The following is a 15442-nucleotide window of genomic DNA, read 5'->3' on the forward strand; positions in this document are numbered from 1 at the left end:
CATGACATCTGCAAGTAACAATAACACGGTTGGTGGGGCACTCAAAGGTTCAGGGACCCTTCTACCTTCACCAAAAGCCATCCATCTTAGGCCCCTCTTTTCCCCGGCAAGAGACATACATTTGACAGCAATAATCTTTTCAGACACTGTAAAAAGTGAGGGATACAATTCCTGACGTAGGTGAGACCATGAAGTGGAGTTGGATGAAAAGGTTGTGACACAGTTGCGTCTGGCCCCTGTTGAGAGCTGGAGGATGACCATTCAGCAGGATGAATTGCCCCATGCCCTAACTGTCAAAACATGTTTTATTACCCTTTGGTAAATACACATACCCCCTAATCTTCCCAACCCCGCTGACTTGGTTCTACAGCAAGAGAACAGGCTTCCAACGCTGAGAGAAAATGGCAATGACACTTGCACTTCACATTGGGTAGCATCAAACCTTCCCTGGCTCTAGTTTATTTGATTTCACTGCAAAGCATGGTGGTTCTCCCATTCATCTTCTGACAGTGGTTTAAGAGGTTCTACTCTCAAGGTGAAAAGGAGTTTGGTAACTATGGCATTCCTCTCTTTTAGCAACAGCATGTAATCCAGAGCAGGCTTTACTTTCTCAGGACTGGTATGCAAAAGCCTTGTAAAACTGCTGAGGTGGGGGGATGAGAGATTTTCTCTCCTTCAAAGCTGTGTTAACCTTTTGCTTGCTTTACAAGAAATGCCCCAATGCATTCTAAGCAAGCATTTCAATGACACTCATGGCCTGAAGTAGGGATTTATAACATGCCAAAGTAAAAAATGTTTTTTGGACAGAGCAAGCGCTCTGTGAGAGGGCCAGGGGACAAAATACTAGGGGGGACCACAAAGTGGGCCAGTGAAATACGGTCTGCCCATTCACACAGCCTGAAAACCAGGTCATCATTTCAATGTAAATCCTGATAATTTAGAGCCGAAAGGACACTCAGCCACCCCTTAGTAAAGTCCAGTGCTCTTAGGAAAAAGACACAACACTCCCCTTCTCCCTTGAAATATATGCCACTCCCCCTTCCTTTCTCCATTCCTCTGTTTATGTTGTGAGTGTGTGCCTCTCTCTCTCTCCCTCCCGCTGTCTACGTCTTTCTGCATAGCATGAGGTCATTTCATTGTACCAAGCTGGAAACTGTGATCCACAGTCTGCATTCATTAAGGAAACAATGGGTCTCTTTTGGGCAGTTATGCAAGCTATTTTTAGCATTATGCAAAGAGCTAATTACCCAATTCATTCCTTTTTTTGGCATGAAAGAGTATAGGGAGGTCCTAAACAACACCAGACAAGGGGGCGAGTTCCCACAACAACCAAAGACATCGTAAAATTAGATTATTTATTGTCATGGCAATTTTATGTTGCCACTAACTGGGATCCAAACTGTAGTTTGTCTCCATGTTAGTAGTGCTAATGTCTTTTTCCATTGTCAATGGTACTCTGAATGACAGAGCTCACATGCATGCTTTGATAGTTAAAGACATCTAAATCTTTAATTATTGCTGTGGCCAAGTGACTGCGAAATTTCCAATCTCCATAGAAACATCATGTCACATTGAAGGGTACTGTACTGTATGTCTAAACTCTAGAGGTCCTACCATGATTGTCCCACAGTCAGAGAGATTTGTCTTGATGCTAAAGACATAATTGTCTCCAATTTCAGCACCACGGCACTCTGGGTCATTTAGATGCAAATCCCAAACCTAAGAAAGGAAAGACACCAGAAGAAAGAACTACACTCAATGTAATAAATACATTAAAGCAAAATATCTCACTAGAACTAGTTTAGACAAGCTATTTTAGACAAATAAAGTGTTCTTAAAAAGTAAAAGCTTGGTGACACCAACTTACATAAACTGGTGGCACTTTGTTGAGAAAAAAGGCACTGGGAATGACAACCTCCATATGGTCGTTGGTACAAAAGACAGTTTCATTGAGCTCTGGGAGAAAGGTAGGGGGAGAAAGTTTCATCTTAACTTGACATCCTTATCATCTAAGGGTGGAGTAGGATTAATTTGCAACTCCACTGGCACAAAATGCAATGAGCATTAACTCTACACAGCCTACCTGGTTTTACAAGTTTACCATACTTTAAAATCCATTCTCTAATCCAGAGATTCACATAGTTCTATAACAGAAATCACACAATTGATAGTCTTTTATAATCTGTAGATGATACGTCTATCTCTGCAGTAAAGGTGTTGGGATCCCAGAGGGGAACTCACCCTCTGGCTGCAGATAAACAGCGGAGCTGACCATCTTCAGAGAGAGCAGGAACCAGGTACACACCAAGCTGGCAGGTGTCATCTTCACAATACAAGTCTCCCCCTGGCTTCTCTTCGGCCGACACTTCAGGCAGTCTGTTCCTTTTTGGCCCTTTCCCCCGAAACCTGTGAATCTTCTGACCTATTCACCACAGCGAGCTGTCACCTCTAGATGTAGTGCCCCCCACTCGCTCCAACCCTCGAGACGCAGCTCTAATGAACTAGGAGCCTCCCTCCAACCTTAAAACACCAGCTTGAATGATGTCCCCAACCAACAATGAGATTCCACACATGAATAGGGGAGGCCGAGGGGAGTCCAAGGTAACACACATACAACAGGCAATAGTAGCAATACCCTCTTAGTAAACATCCTACAACTCTGTCTTACTACAGAGAACAATAAGGAGTCTGCTTAACATGCAAGGAGAGACAATTGTACAGGGGTGGCACCCTTTTCTGTCTGCCTACTTTGGCTGGACTTTTTTTTTTAAAGGGCATGGCAAAATCTTTACTAGTGCGGGAATTCCAGTCACTGAGTTGAATAGAACCCCTGCCCAGGTCAAGGGCAGTTCACTGACACTGCTAAAGGCCTGTGTGTGTGTGTGTGTGTGCGTGTGTGGTAAGAGACAAGCCATAGTACAAAAGACATCACATTTTTACATAAGTTCAATGTAGAATGGCGTTCAGTGTATGTGTGTTAGCATTGGACCAGTTTGGAGAAAGCTTTTACATGGGTGAGGTCTACTGCTTACTCTAACACTGATACAATGAAAATGGAAAGATCTTACTTTGAAGTGTAACATTTATGAGAGTCCTTGTCATTACAAGGAGTTTTTTTATGGCACGTTTTTGTCTTGCAAATAAGACTAGCTGAACAGTTAGGCATGATTGTCTGTCATTATCGTAACAGACAACCTGTTAAAGTGGATCGCCTGAGCGGAAGAGAATCCCACAAACCTCTGACTTTCCCTCCTGTTGTAAATGTCAATGTCTTCCTTCCTTCCTGCAGACTTTACAACATGGAAATGACCTGCCTTGTCTGTCTCTGAAAATGTCCCAAAAAATAAGTGGGGCAAAACAGATTCATAAAAACAGCCATATGACAGCGTTTTATTTGTTAAAAAGGGAGTAAATACCTAAAACAATCACCACAGTGATCACATCAACTGGAATGATTTCTCCTAACACCTCCCCATAACATTTCTTACAGGCCATTCACTGTAAGAGAAGGTACAGAATGACTGTAATCTATTGAGAGGCTTGTGAGCAATGCAAATAATATTTCAGTGCAATCGAGTCAAATCTGTGCCAACTGCACACAGTTCTCATAATCAATGAGATAACTTAAAATAGCTTAAAATACACATTTGACCAATATTCAGTGTACATGTGGTTTGCTTATTTTTCAATACATCGATCACCTTACTAAAACACAAAAGGAATGTTAAAAAGTGAAATGTGCAAAATTATGACTTAGTTGTTCTCCCATCTGTGTGCACTGGATGCAGTGAGACTTGACTGCCTGTCCTCTCTGGGGCACTGCAGGCCAGCACCTCTGGGTCTCCTGGTGGTCGAGGTTCACTCCAGAGCCTCGCTGTCTTCAGTGAACAGGTCTGCCAAGTCAGCCACCGTCAAGACGGCCGCCTCCGAGTGCTTCATGGCAGTGGTGCTGTGGCTGGAGAGAGACAGCGTTCACGGTGCTCAGATATCACAGCCAGGCTCACACCGACGGGGGTTAACCTGAAGTTCTGGGCTACTGTTTTGTGAGCCAATTGCGTTTTGAATCGCATGTCAATTTACCATTTACCAAAAAACAACATACGGTAAAAACTCACCTTTTCTCTGCAGTCTTTAACATGGCCAGCATTCTCTCCTCAATAGTGGATTTGATGAGGAAGCGGTGAACAAAGGTGGGTCTAGAGCGGAGATAGAGAGAGGGAGAAAGAGCGGGAGAGAGAGAGAGAGAGACCGAGAGAGACAGAGAGTCAAAGGGCACTGTGACTGCCATTGAACAGCATGCAGACGTGTTAACTAGCTCCCTGGTTCCTACCTGGTCTGGCCGATGCGGTGCACCCTGCCGATGGCCTGCAGCTCGTGGGCCGGGTTGAGGATGGGCTCCACCAGCAGCACGTGGGTGGCCTCGATGATGTTCAGGCCGTTGGAGCCCGTGTGGAGGGGAAGGAGGAGTATGTTGATCTTCTCCTCGTATTTGAACGAGCAGAGGTTCTCCTGAAAACAATGGGAGTGATAAAGTAGAGGTCAAAATTTATAAAGGTCAAATGTTCTGGAGCAACGGGAGTGGCTTCATAATGCAGATTGGTCTGATGATGTCACCGCCGAGGAGTTGTGCCGTGCGAATGCAAACCTGGAACTTTTGAATCCCGTTGATTTGAGAGAATTCCATGTTGTTGTCAAACAGAGCCTTTGCGATGATGTCAAGAACACTCTGCCACTGGAAACAGAAAAGGCAGGTACAGCATGAGAGCATAACCCAAATGTGAGTATTAATTAATTGGCAGGCACACAGACGGACATTAAATACAGTTCTTCTCACCGTGGAGAACACCAGACACTTGGCCCGGGGATCGGTGATCTGAATCTTCTTCAGCGCTCTCACCACCGCTTCCACCTTGGTAGAGTGACTTCCCTGACCAACACAAGCAGAGGAGAGTCAACCCTTACTGTATATTTTTTAGCTGCGACCAGCAGCTCTATAGGTCACTCTGTTGGCCGGTCAGTCCACAAAAATGGACACAAAAGTGCAATGCTGCTGTTGTCCACAAAAGCACTGTGGCACCACAACTCTTACTAATCCACTAATTAGACAAGAGAGGAGAAGATTCAGGCAGATTGAAAATGCTTGTAGCGTACTCTATAGCACGCACATGGTCGCAGCTATTGCAAATTGACGTTTGTTCTGTGTGTGTGTGTGTGTGTGTGTGTGTGACATCGACTGACCTTCACAGGGATGTCTTGGTCCTGGCCGCCCGTCTGGGTGGTGAACACGTATGAGATCTCGGCGTGCGACGTGGTCTGCCTGCATATGGCGCACTTGATGGAACGGCGTCGCAAGCCCATGCTGTACTGCTCCACGATGATGGCGATGCACTCGTTACAGAAGCAGTGGCCACAGGTCAGCACCGCCCACTGGCACGGAGACACGCGGACGGCAATATTCAGAACACCCACTGACGTACTCGGACACACACACTGTACTGGAGGGAGGGAAGCCAACGCCAGACTGTACACTTGACATTTTGTAAATGTGTGATCCAAGTACAAATAGTTTCATGTCTGCACAAGCGGCTATTAATAATCTGCAGGTTTTCCCAGATCGAGTGTGGTAGAGAGGGGAATCTGATCGAGAATATGTAATTACAGTCCTAGGCCAGTCCTGCTGGCAGACAGGGACGTGTTCCTGGACATATTTGGATGGGTTACAGTATGTGGCAGCAGGTGTTCAGAGCTGATCTTATTTAGAGATGCTCACCAGGAAGGGGCTCAGGGTCAATACAGCATCAGGCTCAGTACCCCGGACGGCCCTACACCTGATTCAAAAAATCAGTTTACAGTGTGTGTGTGTGTGTGTGTGTGTGGGAAGGCGGGGGGGGTTCAGATCCATACACTATACAGTCTTGTATGTTCTGTATACTTTTAGCTTGTATATCCTAAATACAGTAAATAAAATAAAAAGACAATGAGTAAAAAGATCCTTTTACTGATCTGTTATCGGCAGCGACTGCCTCTTTCCTGTTCAGATGGCTGACTCACCTCCTGACCCAGGGGGCGCGCACAGATGGGACATGGCTCCGGGTTCAGTCCCCCCGTGGCTTTGTCCTGAGACTGGAACAGAGGAATAACACATGAAACAGAGGAATAACACAAACTGTACACACACCTTTGGATTTATGTCGCACCGCGTATCGCTCGCATGGCGATTACAGCCAGGACTCCGAAAGCAAATCTAACAGAAACCATTAAGTTGCGCGCACCTTCTCCAGATTTGAGAGATAGAGAAACTGGCCGAGCTTCTTCTGGAGCTGAGACTTTGCCACTGCTCTGTCGTTCAAGAGCTTCACTCTGTTCTGCTCCACCTGGGAACGGCGATGAGTGTACGCACAGCGTGAGAATAGGCCAGTCACAGTCAGAGCTAAGTGGTAAAGGAGAGTGCAGTACTTGTTCCAGCCCCCGGTGTTGCTCACCTCGTGGGGCTCTATGATGTGCAGCACTTTGGGCTTGGGTTCATCTGGGAGGCGCACGCGCAGTCTCTCAGTGGCCATGCCCAGCTCGTCTATGGCTGACACATGGTCCCGCAGCACCATCCAGTACTCATGCAACACCTGGGAGGAGGGAAGAGGGAGAGAGACAGAGAAGCGATGGAATCTCTGGCCAGGAAACTACCCCCCACGTGAAACTGTACCACAGCGGTCTGGTGATTCATGTGAACGGCGTACCATGAGGGCTAAGGAAAACCCAAGCTGGGTCCACGTGCAACAGCCGAGATGATTTTAAGCGACGCAAGAGCGAAATTTGAGACTGCCCAGTTTTGAACATTGAAAGTTCTAAAACCGCCGCTCTCAAGATTCGACGCGTTGAATCTCATGGAAAGACTCATGACGAGACAGACGCTCTAAAACTAGAATCTCGTCGCAGCTGTTGTGTGTGAACTCGGCATAAGGTTCAAAGTCCTAGCTTGAAAGCGTCAACTGAATCAAAGGGCACTATCGGGTGGTGTGCATACTTTATACTCTTTTTTCCAGTTCTCAAAGAGCTCCATGAAGATGTTTCCCTCCTCCACCAGCTCCGCGTCCATGCGGCGGGCCTTGGCGAAGGACAGGGTGGCCTTCAGAGACCGCTCCATCTCACTGGCGGCCCACAGACCGCGGCTGGTGGTGGGGAGACGGTCATCCACCAGCCCCTCCTCATCCTCGATCATCTCCTCGAAGATGGCCGTCTGACCCTTCACCCTGAAAGAGGTGTTAATGATCAGTGATCACTCAACTGTGTCTTATCAACTGGGTCTTTGACTGGACCCTTCTTGGCACGATAAGTGAAAATGACCTGTTTAGGTGGTCAGTGAAGGTGTTGAAGGTGCCAATATTTTTTCTACTCACGTGTGTGAAAATAGCTTGGACTCATAATCGGTGAAGAGTTCATCGGCTTTGCAAAATACACAGCTAAATTGAGGGGGGGAGGGATAATGTTAGCATGTGTTGAGAGATAGCAAGTGATTTTGACTGCCAAGCAATGAATCAACCCAGATGTGAGAGGCCCTATGGGGGGGGTCTTACTTGTTGAGTGGCAGGCGGACAGGCCGGAGGTGACAAATAGTGGCCTCTTCAATGACTTCCTGTGAGGGCGGCCCTTCGAGCCTCTTCACCGCACTCTGCACGGTCTTCTGAGACTTCACCAGGTCGTCCATCTGAGTGCTGAGCAGGAACTGCAGGCCGCGGCCGTCATGAAACCTGCCGGAAACATTCTCTTTTAGCGTGCCCGCTCCTCCCGAGCTTAGCGATACATACATCCGTACAAGCTGCATTATAAAACCCTATTTACTTGTCGGCCATGGAGAGCTTCTGAGCCTCCTGTTTGTAACTGCAGGTCAGCTCGTTCTGGATGCGAGAGACCAGGTCGTCATCGACGGAGTACTGAATGGCGCGCTGGATGACATCCATCCACCACGGAGAGCGCAGGTTCACCTGCAGCACAGGAACGAGAAGGGCCAAGATAGAGGAGTGAACGTGCGTAGGTGCGTTGATACGTGTACATTACCTAGGACAGGACACAAGCTCAGCCTTTACATAACGATCGGTGTACCGTGGAGGTGTTCTTACTTTGCGTTTCAGCTCTCTGATGTTCTGCAGGACAGGCTGAAGGGCCTGCTGGGCGTCCGACACCTCAGAGTTGGACTTGGTCATGTAGTGTTGTCTCAGCTGCTCCGCCTACGAGAAAACGCACAGGGCGACCAAGATGGTATGAAGGCACCAAGGCACCTATTCATGTTCAAACGTGTGAGAGAATACACTGTGGAAACACGGGGGGGGGGGGATTCTCCCTCTCTCACCTCCTCTTTTAGGCGGTCGTCTCTCAGGGTGGGCGGTATCCCAGGGTGCTTTGCGTTTAGCAGTTCCATCAGATTCTGCGTGGCATGAAGCCTCTGATTTCAACAAAACAACGATCAAGAAACATCAGAAGCATTTTCTTGGACTTGTTCATCAGTTGACGGGCACACGGATGAGCGACGTTGAGGCTCTACCTGTAGGGAATCTGTTTTGAGTCTGCCTTTGTGCTCCTCCGACGAGCGAAGCACGTCCCTGTACATCTCCACGGCCTCCACGAACTCATCTGCAGGCAACAACGAGAACACACCCCTCATGAATATCACACAGGCATGCGGGCTCGACGAGACACACTCCAGAGCCGGCTCGGCACAAAGGCCGAGAGCTCCCCTGCGATGAGATCACACACGGCTGATTCGAGACGTTTCCCATGGGAAAGGCCCGGGCTGACAGACCAACTGGAGTAGCGGTGTTTAATTATACCTCGAATGATGTGGATCCCGGCCAGGCCGTTAAGAGCGCAGACCAATTGCCTGTGGGCCTCTTCACACTCCACTCGACATTTCTTCTGCAGGGACTTCAGCAGCTCCTCCATCGTCATGGTGCTGCGGGAGGCCGGAGACACAAGAGTCACGGAGCGTTTCAACAGACCCCACTTAACAAGTCCTACATCCCAAAACAGAAAGCAGAGGGGGTCACCTTTAAATCAACCTACCCGCACCATGCCTAATTACTGGCTAATAGTACATACCAGCAGATAAATACAGACCGAAGGCCTTTCAGCCGCCCCCTCCCCCGACTCTCCTCCCGCCGCTCCTCTGGCGGACCCCGTGACCCGCTGACTGAGAGACCCGCGTCGCGCTCCTACCTCTTCTGGAACGGCAGGAACTCCCCCCTGACGGCCTGCGGGTGGCAGCAGGCCTGGCGCAGCCGCAGCAGCGGGTACAGGATGGTGTTGACCGTCCGGCGGTCCAGGCTGCCCAGCTTCAGGCTCCAGTCGGAGATCTTCCTCAGCTTGACCAGGGCGTCCTGGGAGCAGACCTCGTGCTGGCGGTGGTAGAAGTGGCCCTCCACGGGGGAGAAGTGCAGCCAGTGCACCTCCTCCGTCTGAGGGGGGATCTGGATCTGGACACACATTGCGAGGGACAACGTTGGCGTTCGTCAAAAGGGAACACTGTTGGTGTTCATCACAAGGAACGCTTGTACTTGACATGCTGATCTGCTGCAGTTATAACTTTAGCTATAGGTGTCAGTTCTAGGATGTAACAGAGTGTTTGGCCAATAGTATTAATATACAGTGAACGTATATAGGAAACGTAGCGTCCAACCTGATCAATGACATCCTTTTTAGCAGATCGCCATAGCAGCTGACCCATCAGGTGGTAGAGGGGCTCCGTGTCACCACGGCGATACGGGCGGTAGAGCAGCTGGTCCCACCAGTACTTCACCCAGTACGGGTCCACTCCCAGGAACAGAACCAGGCCGTAGAGATCTGATCACAACAGAGCACAGCACAGCACTGTCAGTTGAAGTGCTGCAGAAACACAACGTTAGCTTCACAGGAGGGTGAGATGGAACACTACAGCTCACCCTCCAATCCTCTCTGCACAGGAGTTCCGCTCACACACCAGCGGTTGACGGAAGCGAGACGCAGAGCCATTTCCGCTGCCTGAGGTGAGACAGAGGACAAAAACCGTGGTTCAAAACACGACACGGTCTGCTATGAGAAGATACAACAACAAGTACACATGTAAACATGTTGTCCCCTACCCATTATGCATGTTACAAGCCACAAGCTCCCTGCCTCTCACTGACTCTGGGACCTCCAATCCCCCCTCCACCTCCCTACTCAATGCCTCCATCTAGTGGGCAAACAAGTCCATGTACCTGTATGGCCTTCAGTCCGATATAATTAATGTTGAAATATAGACATCTAGGGCTACTGGGGGGACTGAATGTTGACATACAGAAATATCTAGCGCTACTCAACACTTCAAACTCTGTTCTCTGCAGATGTACAAAGTACATATTTTCCCGAGTAAACTTGTCTGAGACTATAATGAGACACCAAGCATAGTTTTTTGTGAAAAAATCAAAATGTACTTGTCAATGGAAAAATGCATTGAAAAGGCGCCCCTTTTGTACTACGGGGGAGGGGGGGACACTGACACACTCTATGACTGACTTACTCACTCTCGACGTGACACCGGCCAATTTAAAGCCCCACCCCCCCTTCGGCTGTCATCGGGTGGACGACAACAGCAACAACAAAAACAACAACAACAACAACAACAACAGATCATAGCAGGCAGCGCAGCTGAAGTGAACACACGCTGGGCATCTCACCTTGGCGGTCGTGCATTCGACCATCTGAGCCTCGTCCAGACAGATGCGCCACCACTCGACAGCCACCAGGGGGCTGGGCACCGCCATGTAGCGCTTCTGGTTGCGGAAGCGGCGGCCGTCCTTGCTGTTGCTGTGGGGGATGTCCACGTAGTTGAGCTCGGAGCGCAGCACGTCGTAGGTGGTGATAACGATGTCCTGCTCGGCCAGCATGTGAGGCTGGATGAAGCCGTGTTTCTTAACGCCCTGGTAAACCTGGGACGGGATCGACAGGCGGAGGTCAACATGCCGCTGGGACACTCGCTACCGAGGCAGCTGCTGCAGAACCCCCTGTAGCACATGATCGATCACAGTAAAGGGCTAGGACGAGGAGGCCGATGATGCCGTCTCTATAAGCTGGACCAAGCGGGGTTTTACCGAGGCTTATTTCAACATCACGTTGAAGCCAGTATATTAACCATGACACTGGATATTTATCTATAAGCACATCTCATCATAGATCCCCCTAGAAGCAACATAATCGCTGCTGTCAGGTCAAAACCTTATCTCCAAAATGGCAGGTTTACAGAATGTTGAAAAGAACATCCCAATTTCTATGTTTTTGAACATAAAATCACATACGATGAGCTGTTGTTACATTTAACTGGTCCCAGGGCTGGGAGGCAGAAGTTCAGAAGCTGGGTAGTCCCAGCTTTCAATTGAGGGGGAACCCCCCCCACCAAAATGTAGTTATGAGGTTTTGACCTGACAGCAGCGAATATAGGATCTGTGTTCTCCTACCAGCACTCTGAGAGAGGAGGAGCTTATGTGCCGATTGATCTCCTCCACCCACTGGTGGCAGATGGAGCTGGGCGAGATGATGAGGGTGGCGCCGGTGGGCACGGGTGTCATGGCCACCAGGCAGTGTGGGCAGTAGAAGGGGGTGGTGTCCAGGCTCTCCTCCTTGTAGTTCACACACTCTGCGTGCTGCCACAGCTGGCAGTTCAGACACTGGACGCGGGCCTTGTAGTCCGCAAGGCCCAGCTCGCCGCAGATGCACTCGAAGCGGTAGTCCGGCGTGTTGAAGGGGGCCACGGACACCCTGGTGGGGGTCGGCGTCCCCACCTCCGGGAGAGGCGGCGCGGCATCTTCGGGGTGACCCTCCGTCGTCTCCGGCTCACCTTTGACCCGGCAGGTGTCGGGTGTTTCTCCGTCGCCTCCGACCGGTGGTGCTGTCAGATCGCTGGGTGACAGGTCCTGCAAATGATCTGTCCCCTCGCTGTCCGCTTTGGCCTTCTGCTCACGCGGCGCGCCCTCGTCCTCCAGCTCAGGGCAGCTGAGGGAAGCGCAGCTCTGGCTGTCGTGTGTGACGGAGATCTCTGGGTCTGGGGTTTCCGCCTTCTCCTTCCCCGTTCGTCTCTGGGACGTCCTCCTGGGTCGGCTGTCTTTGTTGACGGGACTCTGCTATGAGAAGAGTTTGATCTGGTAAGACGCCACACCGAACCAAGAACACAGTAGAACACTTCATCTGCTGCACTTACTGGCTTGGCTGCAGCCGTCTTCTTCTTTGTGTCCTTGTATTTCTTCCCCAGCTTGAAGGATCCAGCCAAACCTCGACCTTTGACCCGATCCACCAGCTCCTCGTCTATCAGCTTCCCCAGGGCCCTCTTGATGTGATTACGGTTCTTTAAGAGGTCGTAGTGGTAGGTGGTACGAATGTAGGCGAAGATGGCATTGACCGATGCTCCTTTACCAACTCTCATCTCTTTGATAGCAGTGAGAAGCATAACGCGCACAGCTGGACAAGGAAAAGAAGCAGCATGTAAGATGCAATGGAATTCAGTAAATTAATGAATGTTCCTTTCCTGTAATCATCAACAGTGACTTACATGGGTATGAGGGCTTCACCTTGGGTTGAACCTCCGGCTTGTAGTGAGCGACCTCCTCTCGCTCTAGTGGCGGAGGGGGGACAAAATAGTTCACTGATTTTCCCTGAAAAAGCACACAGGAGAGACCACCTGTTCAATTAAACTATGAGAGCTGCCGTGCCCATCACTGCGACGGGGCTCTCGTTAGGACGACCACGCCAAGTCCTGAACAGAGATGACCTTTTTACGGCTACTGCATAATATATTTTTACTTACCTGTAGAGTTACAATGTAATGCATTAAATGCATGTTATTCATGCACTACTCATATAAAGTGTTTACACTGTACTGTAATGTACTGTACATTGCACGTTCATAAAAATAAAAGAAAAATGTAAATGCTGCGGTATCGTGATACTACTTGGTATCGTGATACTGTGGCTGGTATAGTATCGCAGGTGACCGCCCCCCAAGTATGCTATCTCAGGGTCTCACCACAGGCAGGGTGAGCACCTCCTGCTCTAGGCCTTGACGGGTGTTGTACAGGATGAGTGCCAGGACCTCCACCGTCTTCCCCAGGCCCATCTCGTCTGCCAGGATCCCCCCGGGCCACTCCACCCCTGCCAGGGGGAACTCTCGGATCAGGCTGGGAGAGATTCGCAGAAAGATTGCCGTGAAAAATTCCATACGGAGCATGACGTTTGTTGAGCGAGAGGACATCAGCCAAACAGGGACTCACCAGCCGGTGAAGGGATTGTAAAACAGCTTCTTCCCGCACAAAGTTATCACCTCTCGCCACAGGAAATGCAGTGATTGTTCTAGAGAGAATATGAAAAAACAAAAATAGATAAATGTACTGTATATCAACATGGTCATAAACCATATCAGCCGTACAGTAAATACCTTTAGGGCTGTTGTTCTTATATTTTTCTCTTCTCAGCATCCAGTTGACGGCCTGTCTCTGGTATGGCCTGAGGACAGGTATAAGAGCCTTGTGCTGGACATCGTAGGCACCGTCCTGACTGTCTCTCTGGTGGAGGTGCCTGATGTAATCATAGAGCTCCTCCACATTGTGCCTCTCCAGATCCCCATCACATTCTTCCTCTTCATTCTCAACCACTTCTACACAGAGAACACAGTAGAGAGAGAGAGAGAGAACAGCAGACACATCAATGCGAGGAACGTCACACAGTCTGCTTGCTTCACACAGTCACACAGTCTGCTTGCTTCTGGGATGTGAAACACTTTGAGAGGGCTCACCTGGGATTATGAAGTCATAGAAATACTCCATCAGTTTCTGCAACAGTTGATTTACTTTCCGCAACCGGCCGTTCCCCTCACTGAGGAATTCTGGCTTTCCCAATCCGGCTTCCAGTAGGTATATCCCAATCTGCAACAGGGAAAGCCCAACGCAAACATTGGAAAGAAAAATGTACACAATGTAATCTGCAAGAAATAATACTATTTCACAAACAATGGCACGTGTACAATGTTATGAGGTTTAACTACGTACCTTGATGGGTTCCTCCCCCGGCTGGTGGCACAGCTGCACCACCCTCCTCTTCTGCAACCAGTCCAAGTCCTCCAGTGGTATACCATGAAGGGTACACTCCACTCTGCAGGTCCCATCAAGCGCTTTCACCTCCAGTTCTAATACTGGAGCCTTGTCACTTATGCTGAGACTAAGGCATAGCTGATCACCAACCCTGTGGAGAGCGAAAGCTCTCTGCTCCCAGTCGGGCAGAGCCGCTACAGGCCGAAGGCTGAACTCTCCTATGAGTGACTTCCAGACTCGACCCAGCTCAGACACAGGAAGTACAGAGAGGGTGAGGGAGGCCGAGGAGGCGGAGTCAGAGGATGAACACGGGAGCTCCTCTCCTGGTTCTGGGAGTGGAGCAGAGTTGGAGCAGCTGGCCTCCACATCCTCCTCTCCAGCAGGAGGTAGAAGGGAACAGGTTGGAGGCTGCTCTGCCTCCTGGAGAGGCTCATTCCTCCGATCTTCGTGCATGTTCCAGTTCAACTTCTTTTTAGCCTCCTCGTCCACCCTCACCGGAGGGGCCCGCTTTCTTCTGTTGCTCATGCTGGAAGCTAGATTACAAATGACATGGTCACTCACTGGCACTGCAACTTTTATCTTTAGTGATATCACCTTTGGCTCTACCTACGTCTGAACTTCAAGAGTCACAAAAACGAGGTTTACCGGTGAGAAGGGATATGAAACTTCTAGGATTAGAACCATGATCACAGCATTGAAGTAGCCTACAATGAATATTGAGAGTAGCTGGCAGGTGCTAAATGTAGCTTTACTATCATGCTGCAACAATATTGACAAATGGCAGAGCTTCACAATGTAACATCGCTTATAAATATTATAAATTGTAACAATGGAAGCGGATGTGCAGGTAAAACAGTTGCACGCTGCAGAAAAATAGGCTACATGCATTTGTGTTGTCTGGTAACGTTACATGATGCGGCTGACTAACACACGCTTCGTTTACTTTTATTCTCCAAGAAAGTCCTGAGTCCAGGTCACTGTGGACGATGCGAAAGAAGCTCCTATTCAGCAAAACCAAACAAGCATGGTGGATTTTGCTTTACAATCTTGAAGTTCCACCAAGAATATCATTTCTGCAGCAGGGCGCCATCTTTAAACACAGGAAGTGAGGCTTTTGCATAATAAAATGACTGAAGTTAACCACTAGATGTCAGCAGAGCCCTCTGTAAAATATCTGCACCCCGTAGAATGCCCTGCAAATCATCATGAGGTAGGCTACTGTAAGTAGACAAATGTGATTCCTATAGGTGTGGTTTTGATAGACTTGGTTGCCTAGGCTACCCCTCGAAAGCAATAGGGGCTACTACTCTGCTTGTTAAAGTTAAGCGAAATAGGCCTATAGGCTACTAGTAGATGCA

At 49.2% G+C, this 15442-nt stretch overlaps 1 protein-coding gene across 1 annotated transcript; it reads right to left on the reverse strand.

The window, feature by feature from the left end:
* Positions 1-3443: 3443 nt before the first annotated feature.
* On the reverse strand, positions 3444-15147 carry shprh (SNF2 histone linker PHD RING helicase). The gene is made up of 30 exons (XM_084438206.1): positions 15028-15147; positions 14043-14617; positions 13790-13919; positions 13433-13651; positions 13269-13347; positions 13025-13175; positions 12551-12653; positions 12203-12459; positions 11463-12125; positions 10686-10937; positions 9930-10008; positions 9668-9831; positions 9208-9464; positions 8823-8944; positions 8537-8625; positions 8345-8437; positions 8115-8222; positions 7837-7979; positions 7572-7745; positions 7395-7457; positions 7022-7247; positions 6483-6620; positions 6273-6374; positions 6052-6123; positions 5239-5427; positions 4835-4927; positions 4646-4732; positions 4331-4509; positions 4116-4196; positions 3444-3955 (listed from the first exon to the last, which is right to left on the reverse strand). The coding sequence occupies exons 2-30, from the start codon at positions 14607-14609 to the stop codon at positions 3859-3861; spliced, it is 4977 nt and encodes a 1658-aa protein (XP_084294332.1). The 5' UTR covers positions 14610-14617; positions 15028-15147; the 3' UTR covers positions 3444-3858.
* Between the last annotated feature and the right edge of the window lie 295 nt (positions 15148-15442).

Source organism: Borostomias antarcticus (assembly GCF_949987555.1).
Source record: "Borostomias antarcticus genome assembly, chromosome: 5".
NCBI lineage: Eukaryota > Metazoa > Chordata > Actinopteri > Stomiiformes > Stomiidae > Borostomias > Borostomias antarcticus.